This window comes from Meleagris gallopavo, chromosome 3 (assembly GCF_000146605.3).
Source record: "Meleagris gallopavo isolate NT-WF06-2002-E0010 breed Aviagen turkey brand Nicholas breeding stock chromosome 3, Turkey_5.1, whole genome shotgun sequence".
NCBI lineage: Eukaryota > Metazoa > Chordata > Aves > Galliformes > Phasianidae > Meleagris > Meleagris gallopavo.
The window spans coordinates 55,744,738-55,760,666 of NC_015013.2; the positions used below are offsets into that span (position 1 = coordinate 55,744,738).

A 15,929-nucleotide genomic window follows, 5' to 3' on the forward strand; every position below is an offset into this window, starting at 1 on the left:
ATTCCAAAAATCTTATAATTTGAGAATTTAAGAGAAAAGGATGCCTCATTCTTTTCCTTTCTGTAGTCAAAAGCAAACACACATTTGGCTTGGCATTTTGGACGAATTTGCACTTAGCACATAGTCATAACTTCATTAATATTGTTACACTGTGTCCTCTTTCAGAGCAAGAATGCTACAGAGGGATAGGAATTACAGAAAAGATGCAAGCACAGGAATATTTAGAGATGCTAAACAGGAAGCTAGTGAATGCAGTCAAACTGTTTGCAACCAGGAGCAACCAAGATAACTGTACCTGTTAAAAGGGCTTTTTGTTCTGTACCAGTTTTTCTGTAAACTCTATCAGTTTTGGTGAATTACTGTGTCAATTATCCAGTAACAGGAGGTCCTTGCATGGTGATGAATGTTATTTTGCTTTTCCCTCTCTTTATATTTCAAATTATTAGTTTTTTTCCTTTGGTCAATTGACACATTGCTTATTTTGGTGAGCTTTCTTCTCTCCTGTTGTATCAGTGGTTTGTCAAACATCTACACATCCCATCTTAGATTTCTCTCCAAAAAATAAAAGTTTGTTAGCATAATAGATTAAATAAAATTAATATAGTTGAGGAAGATATGGCTTTATGGCTTCACTTCTCAGCTGACCCACATAATGCCCAATAAATATATATATGCAAGATTTTTGTCATCACTAATGTTTCAGTTTGTTTCATAGCTAAATGAGTGATTAGATGCTTCAGAAGACAAAAGAGGCCCTTTCAGAGTAATTGTAAGAACAGCCTATGCAAAGATGCCTCTGACACTCCTCTTTCAGCAAGGGCTATGCCAAAATTTCATCGTGAGCATGAGGTTTCAATTTTTCTTTTACTAAATTGCCCTATAAAACAACAAATAACAGTCAGTGTCTCAGTATCATGGGAATACCACTTCTGGTTTTTACCAATACTACATTTCATTCAATTTTCAATAAAGCAGAAAAGTTCTAATATACTGTTGCAAAGTAACCTTAGTAGTCACTTCCCCTCTGCAAGGGTCTCTGCTTTATGGCCATATGAGAGGGTTATTGTGGCAAATTAGCCTACATCTTGGCTACATAAATGATTAGTTTCAGAGAGCTTTCACCTGGTCTTGGAACTACTGTATTAGAAGCATGTTTTTAATGTGTGTGGTTTCATTACAACAGTTAAAATCATATGCTCAGTTATCACTACTTTAACATACTGTTTTAATATAGGAAAACCTACTACTTTATTCATAAGTGTGACTCTATTCTGATTTTATACCATTAGCACAGTTGTCTTGATATTATCTTACAAGCCTGAATTGTGCCAGGTTTGTTTCAGAGAAACAAGGAAATGTTGATCATCTAAGAATACAAGACTCTCTTTTGTGATGATTCTTAGGGGCAAGAAATGTCAGAGTGACATGTCTCTGTATCATTGCACAGGAAAACTTTTCAACAAGAGTGAAAGAAATATGTCTCTAGTGTCCCAGTGTTCCCCAGCTCCACAGGGCCAAACCATATGAACCAAAGAGAAAACACTTCAGTGTTGCTTTACAAAAAACCATCAAAGAGGAAGCTCTCATTCTCGGTCAGACATTAATATTGCCTTCCAGAAGTGAGCCAGAGAACTTTCAAACACAAAACTTACTTCATCATTTTTGATTATTCTGATTATTGGAGCAATGCTGGTGTTATCTGTTTGTCTGTCTGTGCCCTTCCTTTCTCAACACTCTTCCCCAATGTTTTTAATGTCAAACAGTAGTAAATAGGTAAATAATATTTTGAATTTTTTTTTTTATTATTTTTATTTTCCCCTTCTGTGATTATTTTCCCCTTTCCATGAGCTTTTGAAAACATCAATGGAATGAGAGAAGTTAACCTTACTTTTGTGCTTAGGTTCCTGCCATCATCACTGCTCAAAAAAACTTCTGCAGACCAAAAGGAAGTAGTTCTTATTTCAGGGCTGCAGTATTCTATGTGACATAGCCATGTTTTATTGTTCAAATTTGCTGCACTCTGGCATCAGCACTTACAGAAACAGTTAACCCTGACATCAATACACATAAACGTAGGAGGCAAAGTGTGCCACAGCAGACTGATAAGTGATAGGAATAGTTAATGGAGCTCTGCTCACAGTAATTCTGTGGACTGTAAAATATATAATTGCATGCAGCATTTACTGAAAGTACTTCTGTTTATTAAAATATTTGTATAGAATTAGAAGTTTTCATTACCACGCTACTAAAAGGATTCTGTCAAGAGATCTTAAAAGGAACTGAATTGTTTTGAGCCCTTTTGTCACTTCAAATAATACAGTAATCAAGTCAATTAAATTACTCTTAGACTACTTCATATGCTTTTGCTTGATTGCTCTCACATTCATTGTGTATTAAAGCATCATTTTCTGAAGAACAGAACTTTAGTTATGTGTTAGTTGCATACTTAGTTTGCATCCCAGTCTAAGAAGGATTGTTAAAAGATAACAGGATTAATTTTTTTATTCAAATTTGTGATTTTTTTTTCCTTGTTACAGATTAATCTCGGGGATCTTGGGCAGCTATATAAAATCCGCATTGGCCATGACAACACTGGTAATGATCCCAGCTGGTATGTGGAAGAAGTCAGACTTGAAAGACTGTCGCCTCTTTCTCAAGAAGAGATTTGTCTGCCCATAGAGTGCTGGCTTGCAGAAGACAAGGGTGAAGGTGATACGTGGAGAGAAGTGGCAATAAGAAACTCTACAAAGGAAATTTTGCCATGTACGTGCTCACTATGTTAGATTACATGTTCACTAGCCTCATTCTGTGAGTACATGACAGCTTTTCATATTTCTTCCAGGAAAAGTTGTTGAAAAGTTAACATAATCGTGAAACAAACCTTTCTACTACAAGATGCTTTCTAGTTTGAAAGAAGTGGAAAGCGATCACCCTGCCCCACTCCCTCCCTTCTCACCATTAGAATATAGCTATGGCCAGGGTATCTTACTGCTCTTAACATTCTTGGTGTGTTGAAGTGCTCCTAAATCACTGACAAGTGCTTCTCTTTAGAGTAACTAGCCTATTTACATATGGCAGGAAATTAAGGTGTACCAAGGTTTGTAACGTAATCTAGCATCATGGTCCATTTAGTAAGCTCGATATTATCCTTTCTTGTGTTGCAAAATATATTCTTTACCAGGAATAAGTGATCTGAATCATCATATGTACGTTTTCAAATCAAACTCAAGTCTCAGCCACTAACATAGAAATGGTTGACTACAGAGTGGCACTTCTGTACCTGAAAGTTTATCCACAGCTTCATTGCACTTCGCTCTCTTCAAGCGAAGCAGTAGATAGCCCATCATATAAAGTTATTATTCAAATAGTCCTAGGATTTTACAGAAGAATAAGGAAATAAGGAGCTAGTGTAATCATGCAGCACAATGTTTTTTTTTTTATGGAATGCTTTTGAAATTAACAGAATGATAATGATGCAGCTGGTAGAAAATACTGTCCATCAGTGATAAGCCGTGCAGAGTTAGGTGCTATCATTTAGGCAAACTGTTTTTGAAATTAAGTAGTGACCACTGCAAGGATTCAGTGGCTCAGCATAAAAATGGATCATCATGTAGTTCATGAGGTAAAATAATTTCAGTTGAAAATATTTAACAAGTGGAAAATCTTAAGAGAACATAATTCTCTGGTTAAGCAGTAAAGGCTGGTGACGTTTGAATGTTTTCATGGGTTTTGAGGTTAATGAAGGCTATTGATCTTTGTTAAAGATGCCAGAAGATACTGAGATACACATGTACCAGCTCACCTTTCCTTTCTGCTCTTCTTTTTTAACTATTCTACAGAATATTTAGTGACTTTAATAGGAAATTTCTGGAACCAAGAGTGATCAGGATGAGCAGGGCCCTATGGTGTGTATACCACAATATATGCAGTTGTGGCAGTGACATAAAAGTCTATGTAGTTCCAGCAGAAAAATAATGGAAAAGTCACGTTATATAAACCATTAGTTCAACATGATGAAAGGTGAAAAGTCAGGTCACTGCTGTCAAAATCTAGGAATATTTTTAAAACAGCAAATTTATTTAGTCTTTCTAATCATTCAATTACTGCTTCTTTCATTGCTTTAGCAAAAACGTTAACTTCATTAAAATATTTGTCTCAAGATTGTATGCAAAGATATATTAGAAAGGATTTAGAAATTTCCTGAAATTGTAAGGTTTACAAATTACTTATTGATTTCAGGCACATTTAAATTGAATATCAAATTAAACTCAGCAAGGCCTCCCAAGGATTTCCTATTTAGTTTCTAGAGAACAAGCAAATGAAATACTATCCATCTGTATTTCCCATTTGAAAGCTAATTGCCTACAAGTACTGAGCAAACCACATCAAGTCATTTTCTCCAGCAGAACAAATGATGTACTACTTATTGCTTAATGATAATCTGATATGATTTAGTAATTTATGTCCCGTACTTTCAAATCAATTTAATATCTTCTAGTAGTAATACATTTACTTAACTATGAAAATCTTGTGCTAAAAATTTTAAATAAAGTGAATAAATATAAATTTAGCTCAGCTTTTTTTTTTTTCTAAATTTACTGTTCTTTAACTTGTTATTGCTCAGTTTATTCCTTAGAAGAAAGTGTAATTTTTCCCTTATCCATTCTTTTTTTTTTTTGCCTACTTCAACCAACCAAACTCTACTACCTACCTTACGAAGTCCTAAAACTATGGAGCTGATTTTTGATTCATTGTTTTTGTGTCTTTTTTTTTCCTTTTTTTTCCCCTAGCTTATTTCCTTCAACTTCTGATTTACTTCCTGATTCTGAGACCTTTTATTTAACTGACTGGAGCATGCTCTTGAACTAGGTGATCCTTGGAAGTCTACTCCATCATAATTCTTTTGGTTATTTCTCCACCTAGTTTCACTTTTTCTAGCAGTTCCAGACATTGGTTTTTGGTTTACCAAACTAAGCAAAAACTGTTCAACAGTTTTCCAAGTTATGGGCATTGGAATTTGGTCATCGTGTTCAGAACTTTGTAAACAGCTTAAGTGTCACTCTATGAAAATAAATTGAAAGGTTTATATTGGATGCTTTTGGTTTAGCTTTATAGCATCATGGCAACATAAGAGTGTTAGGGAAATCCCTGCAACCCGTATTTTGCCCCACACCCAGCAGTCTCATCTTTCTCTCCCAGAAAGATGCTCTGGCATTGATTCATCATCATGGGTTTCACACCTGGACACTGGGGCTGAGGCTGTCCTGGGACAGCCCTGAGAGGGGATCAGACAGGGTGTCAATTGGTCTGAGTCCTTAATATGAGTTCTCACCTGCACTTGTGCCCCCGTGCTTGTGCAGATGGGCTGATGGCTTTTGTGATAGGCCTGGGAGAAGTCAGAGTAGGATGCTATTTGGGATCCAACTGCCTGCACTCCTGTGTGTGTGCAGATGGCCTTTACACCCAACCTAACATGGAGAATTGGTTGTCTTCAGATAGGGCTGAACTTTTGATGTTAGGGGACGCATGATACAAGACATTTTGAGTTTTCTTACTGTTTGTGTGACTATAAACTTCAAATGGGAATCTTTGCATAGATGAAGGAATACTGTACTGATTTGAAAGAGAAAACAAGTATTGAGGTGAGGCAGGAAAAATTCCAGCTTAGAAGATTTAGACTTATTTTCCACTTAGGAAAATATGCACGCAAATACAGAAAGAGGTTAGGATGTGCTGACTGCCTGACATAGTGCAAAAGATGACTGAAGCAAATAGTAATGACTTGAGCATTATCTCTACAAAATTTGTATCCGTGTTTAATCACTCAGGGGGCATTGACTGCTTAGTAAATAGCTAATAGTAAACTACTTAGTAAATACCTAAGCTTCTCTTTCCTATTGTAAAACTGATTTGTAAATGTGCTTTTTTTGAAGTTGAAATGCTCTGAAGAATATTATCTTCTCTGTGCTCCTCAAGATGAAAATTGCTGGGGCTGTAAAATCCTGACAATAGTTCAGAAATCTTCTTCTGTTAAGTTCTTTTATCTGCATCACACAGCTTGCTAGTTTTCTTCTTCTTTCTTTTTCTTCCTTCCTCTGAATCAGCTGATCTTATACAGCGGTGGAAGCAAAATAACCGACTAGAAAGATCTGATCATTGGTCTACTTGGGTAGTTTGAGAATCTATGTCTGCGACTATTATTTGAGGCTCTGGCACTTCAGTATTACAGCTGACAGCTCACTGCAGACATTATCCCACCTGTGTTAACCTACTCTAGGGATGTGCTGTAACTGTTGTGCAAAAGCCTAGGACGGTGGCTGGGAGTGAGGCCAGAGACTCCAAACACCTTTTCTCCTTCTTCCTCCTGCTCAAAAACCAGCAAAAGGAAAACATCGCTGGCATATTTTCTCATCCCCAAAACTTGAGAATAATTTACGTTCAAACAAAAAATTTCAATTTGCATTTCTCCTGCATTGCCATGAGCAGCTTCTGAAAAGCTTTCCCTTTCCCTACATATATCTTATGTTTATATACCTAAGTACTGAGGCTGAACATGGACAGACCTTATTCACATGCAAGAACCTAGCTTGAATTTCCAGTGCTAGATCCTTAGAATAATTACAGCTATCAAAACTCAAAATTTTCCATATGTGGTTTTTACAATATTGCTCTAAATACCAGGAGTAAATGAAAGCAGATATTAGAAACTCTGATTCTGTAATTGTAATTGAAATGTCTTCAGGTGATAGGGTTTTTGTATTTACAACTCCTCAAAAAGTCTATGCTTCACTTCTGGGGAAGACAGTACCTCTCAAACGCTATCAGCCATTAAGAATTTGTACCATTTTAAACTTAATGCTGTGCCAATCCACATTTTACCCTCCTGTCATGGCAAAATGCCAAATATTATTTCTGTAGATCAAGTGGCGAGTACTAAATGATAAAATTCTATGACAGAGCTTCAGTCTTTCTGTTTAATGAATCAAAGTAAAATGATAATTTCATTAAAGCAAGAAGCAAAGAGCCTGGAGCATTACCCTGTTGCATTGTCCTGATATACTGGATCACCATTCTTAGATGAGGACTGGATAGCAACAGTCTGACAATTTTAACGTTGTATAGCAATTACTGTCTCTCTGCGTTTTGTGTTCTTTGGCCAGTTTGTCTGTTTGTACTGGCAGACTGACAGGAGTGGATTCGTGCAGTGAAGCAGTACGTGTTAAAAACTCAGTGAGCTAAGAAACCAGTGGCCTTATCAGGGAATTCAGTTTCTTGACTCAAACTAGTATGCACACCAGTGTCATTAGGCTCAGCTGCAATATGGAGGAAACCTATTTAATGTATGAATAATGTGATATTTCTATATATCTGGAATTCCTCTACTCTTAAATGGAATTCTAAATTAATGACTCCTTTATTAAAATTATTGTGGAAAGAACTAGCAGTAGGTCAGTAACATGTACTAAGTTATCATGAAAAGACAAATATTTCTGCCATGAAAGCTTTTCTGTTATTCTCACTGATAAATTCTTCTTCAACCCTATTATGATTATTATTTTCTCTTCTCAAAACATACCAAAATATTTATTTAGTCTTTAATGCAGAACAAATTTTGCGGCTTGTGACTGAATTCTGCACATCACTTCTTCAGAAGGAAATGAGAGATATATTCTGTGCTTACAGGGTGGGGGTCAAACTAACTCTTGCCATTGGTGAATGATCAGAAATATACCTTATCTTCTGCACTGGAAACCCTGATTCAGGTGCCTAGAATTAGAAATCTGAAAAAAAAGGGTTCTTTAATTTGTATTTTGTTGCCCTCATATGCCCTTAGTTCATATTTACTTCATGACTGCAGAAACAGAACTTCCTTTCTTTCTCACTTTTCTCCAGTTGGTTCATATTCATGAAAACATTATTGATAGAAGCCAGAAGCTGGAATTGAGACATAACGAAGCACTAGAAGTCTCAAGATAATAAACAGTAACAGTAGTGTGTTTTTACAGACTAAGAGAATATGGATTTGAAATTTATACACTGACTGCACAGTAACTTTTATACTCCTTTTGGTATTAAGCACCTGTACCATTTTTAAGCATAGTTGTTATACTGATTTGGTTGTCTGAAAACGGAGGTGGTGAGCTTCAAAATGGTTGTACAAAGGACCGACACCAAATCTCCCTTCTTTCAACCATTTCAAAATGGTTGTACAAAGGACCGACACCATCTCTCCCTTCTTTCAACTTTTTCATCCATGCATCCATGTCTCAGAGTTGTCTGATTATTAAGCTTATCTTAATCAACCATTTTAGGAACTTGTAAATCTCAATCTCTTACTTTCCAGAAGGTCACTTCATTTTCTAGTGAGTGCTACCTGAGATTTATTCCAGCCATTCTGTGTTAATTAATCCTCTTATATCCTTTATCAAACTTATTGCATTTTTCAGGATGTTTGTTCTATCACTCTGATGTGCCCCGCATTAGATAGAGCTGCCTAAGTGTGAGTCTAACAGGTCCCTTTGAATGCTGAAGTAGTATTTCATGACTTCTGTTCAATAGTTGTCTTTATATTTTTTAACTTTTTATTTCTTTTTTTCTTTTTTGCCTATTTTTATATCCTTTTTTCTATCTCTATTTTTTTTGCCATCTCAGTTTTCTGTTGATGTAGTTTCATTAAATCAGTAGTATATCGTATAACGAAAATGCTGCTGCAGAGAAGGGGATCGGGCCATAGAGCTGTAATTCTCAAAGTTGTGTGATTGCTTTTTCTTACTGCTGTGAAGCATGTCTCTATTTCAGCTGTTGCAACAGTGAAGGCCTCAGAGTAGATCAGTTTCTCAAAGGAAATGAAACCAGACACAGAGGCTGAACATACTTTCTAAGATCTTGTTTTACCATACACACACAACAAATAATGAACAGAAAACTACAAACAAGCAAATTTCACGTATGGTGAGTCTTGATATCTCAGCAGCGTATTCAGCTGATAGGTTTGTTCTCCAATCTTGGTTGTATCTGTCTCAAGTGTTCGTCAAACTGCTGGTATGCCTTGCCTTATCTGTTATATAGTGGCATATATTGTCATTATATTTAAGCAATCCCTAGCTCAGTAGCCATTAAAACTAACATCTTTTGTAGCTATTCTGCAATGCAGAGGAACTACTTGACAGTTAGAAAAAATTGCATCTGGTTGAGTTGCTCTGTAACCTAGATTGCCATTTGCAGAGAAAATATCTAACCTATGCGATCTATTTAGTGAAAGCTTATTTTATGTCCAAACACTTTTCTGTAGTGGAATGTACAGGACATTTTTGGAGAATATTTTCCTTACCTTTTATTATTATTATTATTATTTTAACTGCGAGTTTTGTATAAAATGTGTTAGAACATACAAAAAAGCTAAGGTAAAGGAGAATTACATTTATTATCCTAATACAGCAGACTAATTCATAGAGTATTGTTAATTTATATAAGAAATCGAAGTATAATCTGGTCTTTTTGCTAAGAAGGTTCTTTCTAAATAATACAGATTGTGTAGCCTAAATAAATGTCAAATCTAACATTCTCCATATGGTGAGAGATGTATAGATCCATAAGAAAAATGGAAAATATTTTTCTGTTCTTTACATTTCAACATGTACATGTTTTCTACTTCAGACTGAATTATTTAGGCTTGTGGCAATAGAATGTACTTGATTAGATCATTATCATTTCTCTTGTTACCAAAGAGAAGTGCAGAGCTACAAAAGGATCTGTCATTTATTTAGCTTCTAGTATCTTTGTGTTGTGTTCCAATTGTCTCTTCTGTTCTGATATTTCCTGTACTTAATCCATTTGGTTTGACGTCCCTCCAGAAAGGAAAAAAATCATTTGTATTCTCTTCTAGTAATCATTTATTGTTAAGGGGTTTCTTGAAATAGCCTTGACTATGCTTTAAAGTAGTAGTTACCATTATGGAAATTTTACGGTTTTGATCATGGGAATTGTCTGTAGGTATAAATAATACAGAAACCAATTTTTGTGTATAAACAGTCATAGCATAGTCAGTCTTTCCTTAGCTAAACCCTTTTACTTGGCTCCCACTGATACTTTCCTTTTTCAGAATGACAATGTAAGAAGGTAAAAGCATGAAGGAGACTTCAATTGATCCACAGTGCCTTCCTCTGCAGGTAGTCTAGCTCTGTTAGTAAAATGGATGGCAATAATGAATATAATCTTCAGGGGTTTTTTTGGAAATGTGATTGATCTCTCACCTTTCCCACTCCCTGAAAAGACTTTGTCCCATTCATGATCAGTGTGACTCTTTGCTTTCTAGAAGGTTTCCTTTCATTGCATATTGTCACTCATTGTCCTCTGTCCTTTGAATAATGTCTTAATCGTCCTGTTATTAAACTATATGCAGTATGAATATAGCAAAAGTAATGATAAAGTGTTATGAGGACTTGGCATCACCTTGAGCACTGTGTGTAGTTTCGGGCACCTCGACATAAGAAAGACATAAAGCTATTTAAGAGTCACCAGAGGAGGGCTGTGAACATGAGGAAGAGTCTTGAGGTTGAGGTGTATGAGAAGCGTCTGAGGTCTCTGAGGTCCCTGGGTTTGCTCAGCCCAGAGCAGAGGAGCCGAGGGGAGGCCTGATGGCGACTGCAGCTCCTCACAGGGAGCGGAGGGCAGCGCTGTGCTCTTCTCTGTGTGATAGCAACGGGGCCTGAAGGAATGGCATGGAGCTGTGTGAGGAGAGGGACAGCTGGGGGTTAGGGAAAGGGTCTGCACCAGAGGGTGGTGGGATGGAGCAGGCTACCCAGGCAGTCGGCACAGCCCCGAGCTGCTGGAGGTCCAGGAGTGTTTGGGCAATAGTTTCACATATAGGGCTTGAATTTTATGTGATTCTGTGTGGAGCCAGGAGTTGAATTCAATGATTCTTGTGAGCCCCTTCAAAATTGAGTTATTCTGTAGTTTTATGAGTCAAAAACTGTTATTCAAATATAAAGTGACATTTGAATATATAACTTAACTATGCAAATTAATAGATCAATTTCTTTTGTTACTTGCTAGCCACACCTCCCTATTTTTTTTAACACCATTTGTTCCGTAAGAAACCTTAAGACTGTTTTTTGAAAACGTGTATTGTGGAGATTATTCATATCTCAGGCTATCTGGTGATATAGTAATGCAGGGATGTGAGAGCTACAGTCAATGGTTGGAAGGTAGAAAATAATAAAATTGATCAGGACACTTTACTGCAATTTTGAGTCAGAGTTGTAATGGTGGTATTGAGTTGGAGACAGTGTCCTTTCTGGTTCAGGATTATTTCATATGAATTAAAAGTTTTCTGATTTCTTAAGCAAACTATCTATCATCAACATTTCCTACCTACTTTTGAATACGTGTGGGGATATTTTCTGCCCTTAAGTGCTTGCCATATTATTTTACTACCTCTTTAAATACTCTGCTGGGAATCAGAAATTACTCGTTCAGTGGTATGATGTTTAAGTCTTATAAGTTGCCTTGGGGTTCAGTGAATGAAAAATTTATAGAAATGCATGATTCTACTATTTGGTAGTGTAAGAGTAATAATAAGTCAATATAGTAAGAGTAATAATTAAGTCAATACAACTTAAATATTTGTAGGATTTTTTTCCAATATCAAGCTTTTTCTGTTTTCAACCTAGTTTCATTTTAAAGGTAGTGTTGTTAGGACTGTCACTACCTTTCTTTATTTCAAAAGTGCTATAAAATTTTTCGTTATTGAAACAATAATCTCCTCTATGATCTACTAGATAGAAGCAAAAGTGACCAGCTGTGAATAGAACAGACACATTGCATGGAAAAATTGCCATTAAAATGTAAATTGTAACTTTTTTGTAAGTCAGAATGAGAAAAAAATGCATGAAATATAATAGTATTTAATTATTACAAATAGTTATTTTTAATGTAAGTATGCTTATTTGGTAAACAGTTATATTATTGTGGTGAAAAATATGTTAATATGGTAACTCTGAATTATATTCCTTAATTCCTTGAAGATGTGTATTTTTTTATCTGTAAGACTTTTTTCTAGACTAGAACAAGAGAAATTAAAAAGTTGTAAATATCTTTTAATTCAAAGCTTTCTTTAAAAGAGTTAGCATCCACTAGTGTTAAATGATGAAACATTCAAAAGCAGGTTGGGTGTCCACCTTTTATAGATGAGGAAATCCATTCATGTTCTTGCTCACCATTGTGTGTGAGGTGAAAATCTAAAATTACTGAGATTCATGATATTACTATTCTTGTTATAAAATCATATTAAGGTTACGCATCACAAAATTCTGTTTTGCACAAATCTGGAGGTTGGCAGTGTCTTGGTACCAGTGAAATATAACCATTGTCTCAGACAATGCCTGAGGAACAGGTCTCCAGATAACCTGTCAAGAATGATTTTGCAAATTATATCCTGAAATCATGAATACTAAACATAGAACGAGAAAAGGAAATGGAGCACAAGGGAACTTTTACTAGATAGACTGCTTTGAGGGGATGGATTGCTATACTCAGCATAAATGCAAAGTTTAGTATTTTCAGTTTTTTGTGCGTTGAGAATTATGAGGCTTGAATCTACAGAGGACAGACATATGGATAGCTGTTACTATTTACAAACTTGTGGTCTTCTGGCCAAATTTTGATGAGAAAGATTTGGAATCTTATATGAACTATAAGGATAATTTCAAGCTTTTTCTTCTTCTAGTGCTTGTGTATGAGATCCGTGTACACACAGGTGCTAAACTTGGTGCTGAAACAGATTTTAATGTTTATATCAATCTTATCGGGACAAGAGGAGATGCTGGCAAAAGGAAGCTCCATAGATCTAAGAACAATAATGTAAAGTTTCAACACGGACAGGTGAAGTAAAATCAGTGCTAGTTCTGATCAATAAGAGTAAATTTTGGCTTGCAAACTGTTTCTTCAACATATGTAAACATACTTTTACTTATTTTATTATAAGTAGCTTGCTGCTTTCTCATAGATTTTCTTTATTCCAAGCTACATACAGAATTACATAATGTGAATAATATTTATCTGTTGATTTTGGAATAATTCTTTTCTGGAAGCACTGAATAGTAGAATTTATGTAGTGCTGATTATTTATATTAGACATACACATAAAATAGTAATAATACCATTTTTGTTCTCCTGAACACATCATTATGAATTTTAGAATCAACCCCTAAATCTTTATTCCTGAGAGTTTTTCCAGTCTTGGTGAGGCAGAAAGAGCTGTAAAGATAACCAAAACATTCTTTGCATTTAATCACTGTGTCATGCCAAAGGAATTGAGTGCTATCCTGTGGAATATTTTTTAAGGTGCTCTTTACCTTGGAAAATTTTCTTACATTTGTCCTGTCTGGCCTAGACCAATATAAGAAACCCATATTTATTTTGCAAAAGGAAAAAAAAACAAACTATACTCTTAAAATGATAGCTGTGGTTATGACCTTTGTTATTTTCCTTGTATGTTTCCACAGATGGATATTTTCTTCATAAAAGCTGTCTCACTTGGAAACTTGGAGAAAGTTCTGATTAGCCATGATGGAACTGGTCCAGGTAGGATTTAACTTCCTAGAGACCAATCTCTTTTCAAGTCCTTTTTAAACGTAATGCATGTTATTTATATTGCATCCTTCATTCAGATTGGGACAGAAGGTCTTACAGTGATAAAAAGTCTTCCTGCAGAGCAATCACAGTGATGGGATGGTGAAAAACAGTGGCAATAGTCAGTAAAGAGGAAACAGATATAATGTCAAATAATCCACTCCATTTTCAAGTTTATTTATAACAGAACACCATTCATTTGCATATTAAAAATTCATGAAAATGTTGCTTACAAAAGTGAAATAATCTTTCATTAGACAGAGTAAAGACCAAATGGAATAGAAATAAAGATGTTCAACATCTGCTTCACTACCAATCAAATTTTGAATAGCAATAGCCCTATTTCTTTGCTACTTTGGGCAGTGGGAGAAGATGTTATTAATTTAATCTGCGTAAGTCATTGTGGACCTACTCCATTATGTGGCATTGCATTCATCTTGTAGTGTTTTCAGAAAAAACAATTTTGCATAGAGAAGAATTTTTGATATAGGTCCTTGAGTTGCACCTCTCTGGAATGATGTCATTGAAGAGAAGACTGGTATTTAAAAGTATTGGAGATGTAAATACTGCAAAAATGTTTGCAGATTAGTAGCTACAAAGAGATTCTTTTTATAGAATCAAAGAATGACCTGGGTTGAAAAGGACCTCTAAGATCATATATTTTCAACCCCCCTGCTATGTGCAGGCTTGCCAAACACCAGACCAGGCTACCCAGAGCCACATCGAGCCTGGCCTTGAATGCCTCCAGGGATGGCGCATCCACAACATCCTTGGGCAACCTGTTCCAATGTGTCACCACCTTCTGTGTGAAAAACTTCCTCCTAATAGCTAACCTAAATCTCCCGTCTTAGTTTAAAATCCTTAAATTCCCCCTTAAAATCATTTCACCCTTTTTTAAAAATACAGAAATGTTTTTAAAGCTGCTCAAGGCTATGTTTGATACTAGATCAGGAAAAGGCCTTCCCTCTTTTCTGAAATGACCTCAGGCAATGCCCAATGTGATGACTTTGCTGTCCAAGGCACTGAGCAGACTTGTGACTATTATAGAAGTAGCCTTACTGTTTGGCGTTGGTGCAGGATGTAAATCTAATTCTTAATCTTTGTAATTCTCTAGAGTTTACTGTCTTCAGCAATACAGATGATTGTACCTGAGAGTTCCATATCCTAGAATGCTAGTACATAACTGAAAAGGCAGTGTGACAGAGTCTACCTTCACTCTGTTCCCCAGTACACATAGTATATTCTCCATCTCTTCCCTCACTTCTCCCATAATAGGCATCACTGCTATATCACAGGATCATATTACAAATCTAGATTTCAGACGGATTTCAAAATCTCTCTAATTGAAGAATAATCTAAGCAGAAGCATGGATTGAATTCCCTGTTTGATAACATTTATGCCCAGGTAATCAAAATTGTTGATTGTACTCAGTACAGACAGATTTCACAAGTTTCTTTTGAACTCCGTCCCATACTAATCTGAAATAAGCCTTAGGTGAGTGGAAGTGGGGTAAGGCAAAGGATGAGAGCTACTATACTCTAGTAATTCAGGAGAGAGGCCATCTACAGAAACAGTCATTTGTAGGTGAGAAGGAGGAATGAGTATTCCATTAGAGATGGGGCTATCCACTCTTCTAATCATATCACCTGTTTGAATTATAGGGCAGAAGGTCTTTAATCTGAATTTGGGAACTGTCCTGGAAGGATCATGAAAGATATGCTTTCATTAGGATAGGAGAGAGAGAGACCTCTGTAAGGTTTAGGATCAGGGTCATAGTCTATTTTTTTGTAGGTTTCTTCTCATGGCTGGCAAATGTTCTTGTAATCATCTGGTTTATGTGCCTTTGGGAACATAGCTTTCGCAGTGTCAGAGTATTTGGACCCTACCACAGTGCAGTGTTCTTCAATGTTGTTCAGCTTCAATATGCTAACAATGGTATAACTCAGGCTATACCTTGTAAAACAAATGGTAAGTTTTGAGCAGTGTAGACACTGTGAAAACAGGGTATTTGAAAACAGCTTTCAAGGAGAACTGTATCAGTCACTAGGATAGTTATTGGAAGTGGTCTAAAAGAACAACATGAACTTGGATGTTGTTACCACTGTCCTGTTATTAGCAAAACTCAGTTCATATTCCGATGTCCAGCCATAGTAGTGCAGACAGAGACTCAGAACTCACACGGGCATAAACAGGACCAATGGCCTCAGCCCATTCCCTTCTCCAACTGATCAGAATGGCAATCTGTAAATACATATATATATATATATATATATATATATATATATATATATATACA

General features: G+C 35.9%; 1 protein-coding gene across 1 annotated transcript in view; it reads left to right on the forward strand.

The window, feature by feature from the left end:
- Positions 1-15,929, forward strand: part of LOC104910342 (lipoxygenase homology domain-containing protein 1-like) — a 193,812-nt gene that overhangs the window by 83,199 nt on the left and 94,684 nt on the right. Inside the window, 3 exon segments of the mRNA XM_010708935.3 lie at positions 2,538-2,763; positions 12,728-12,882; positions 13,506-13,584. Of these exon segments, the coding sequence (XP_010707237.2) occupies positions 2,538-2,763; positions 12,728-12,882; positions 13,506-13,584 (460 nt within the window).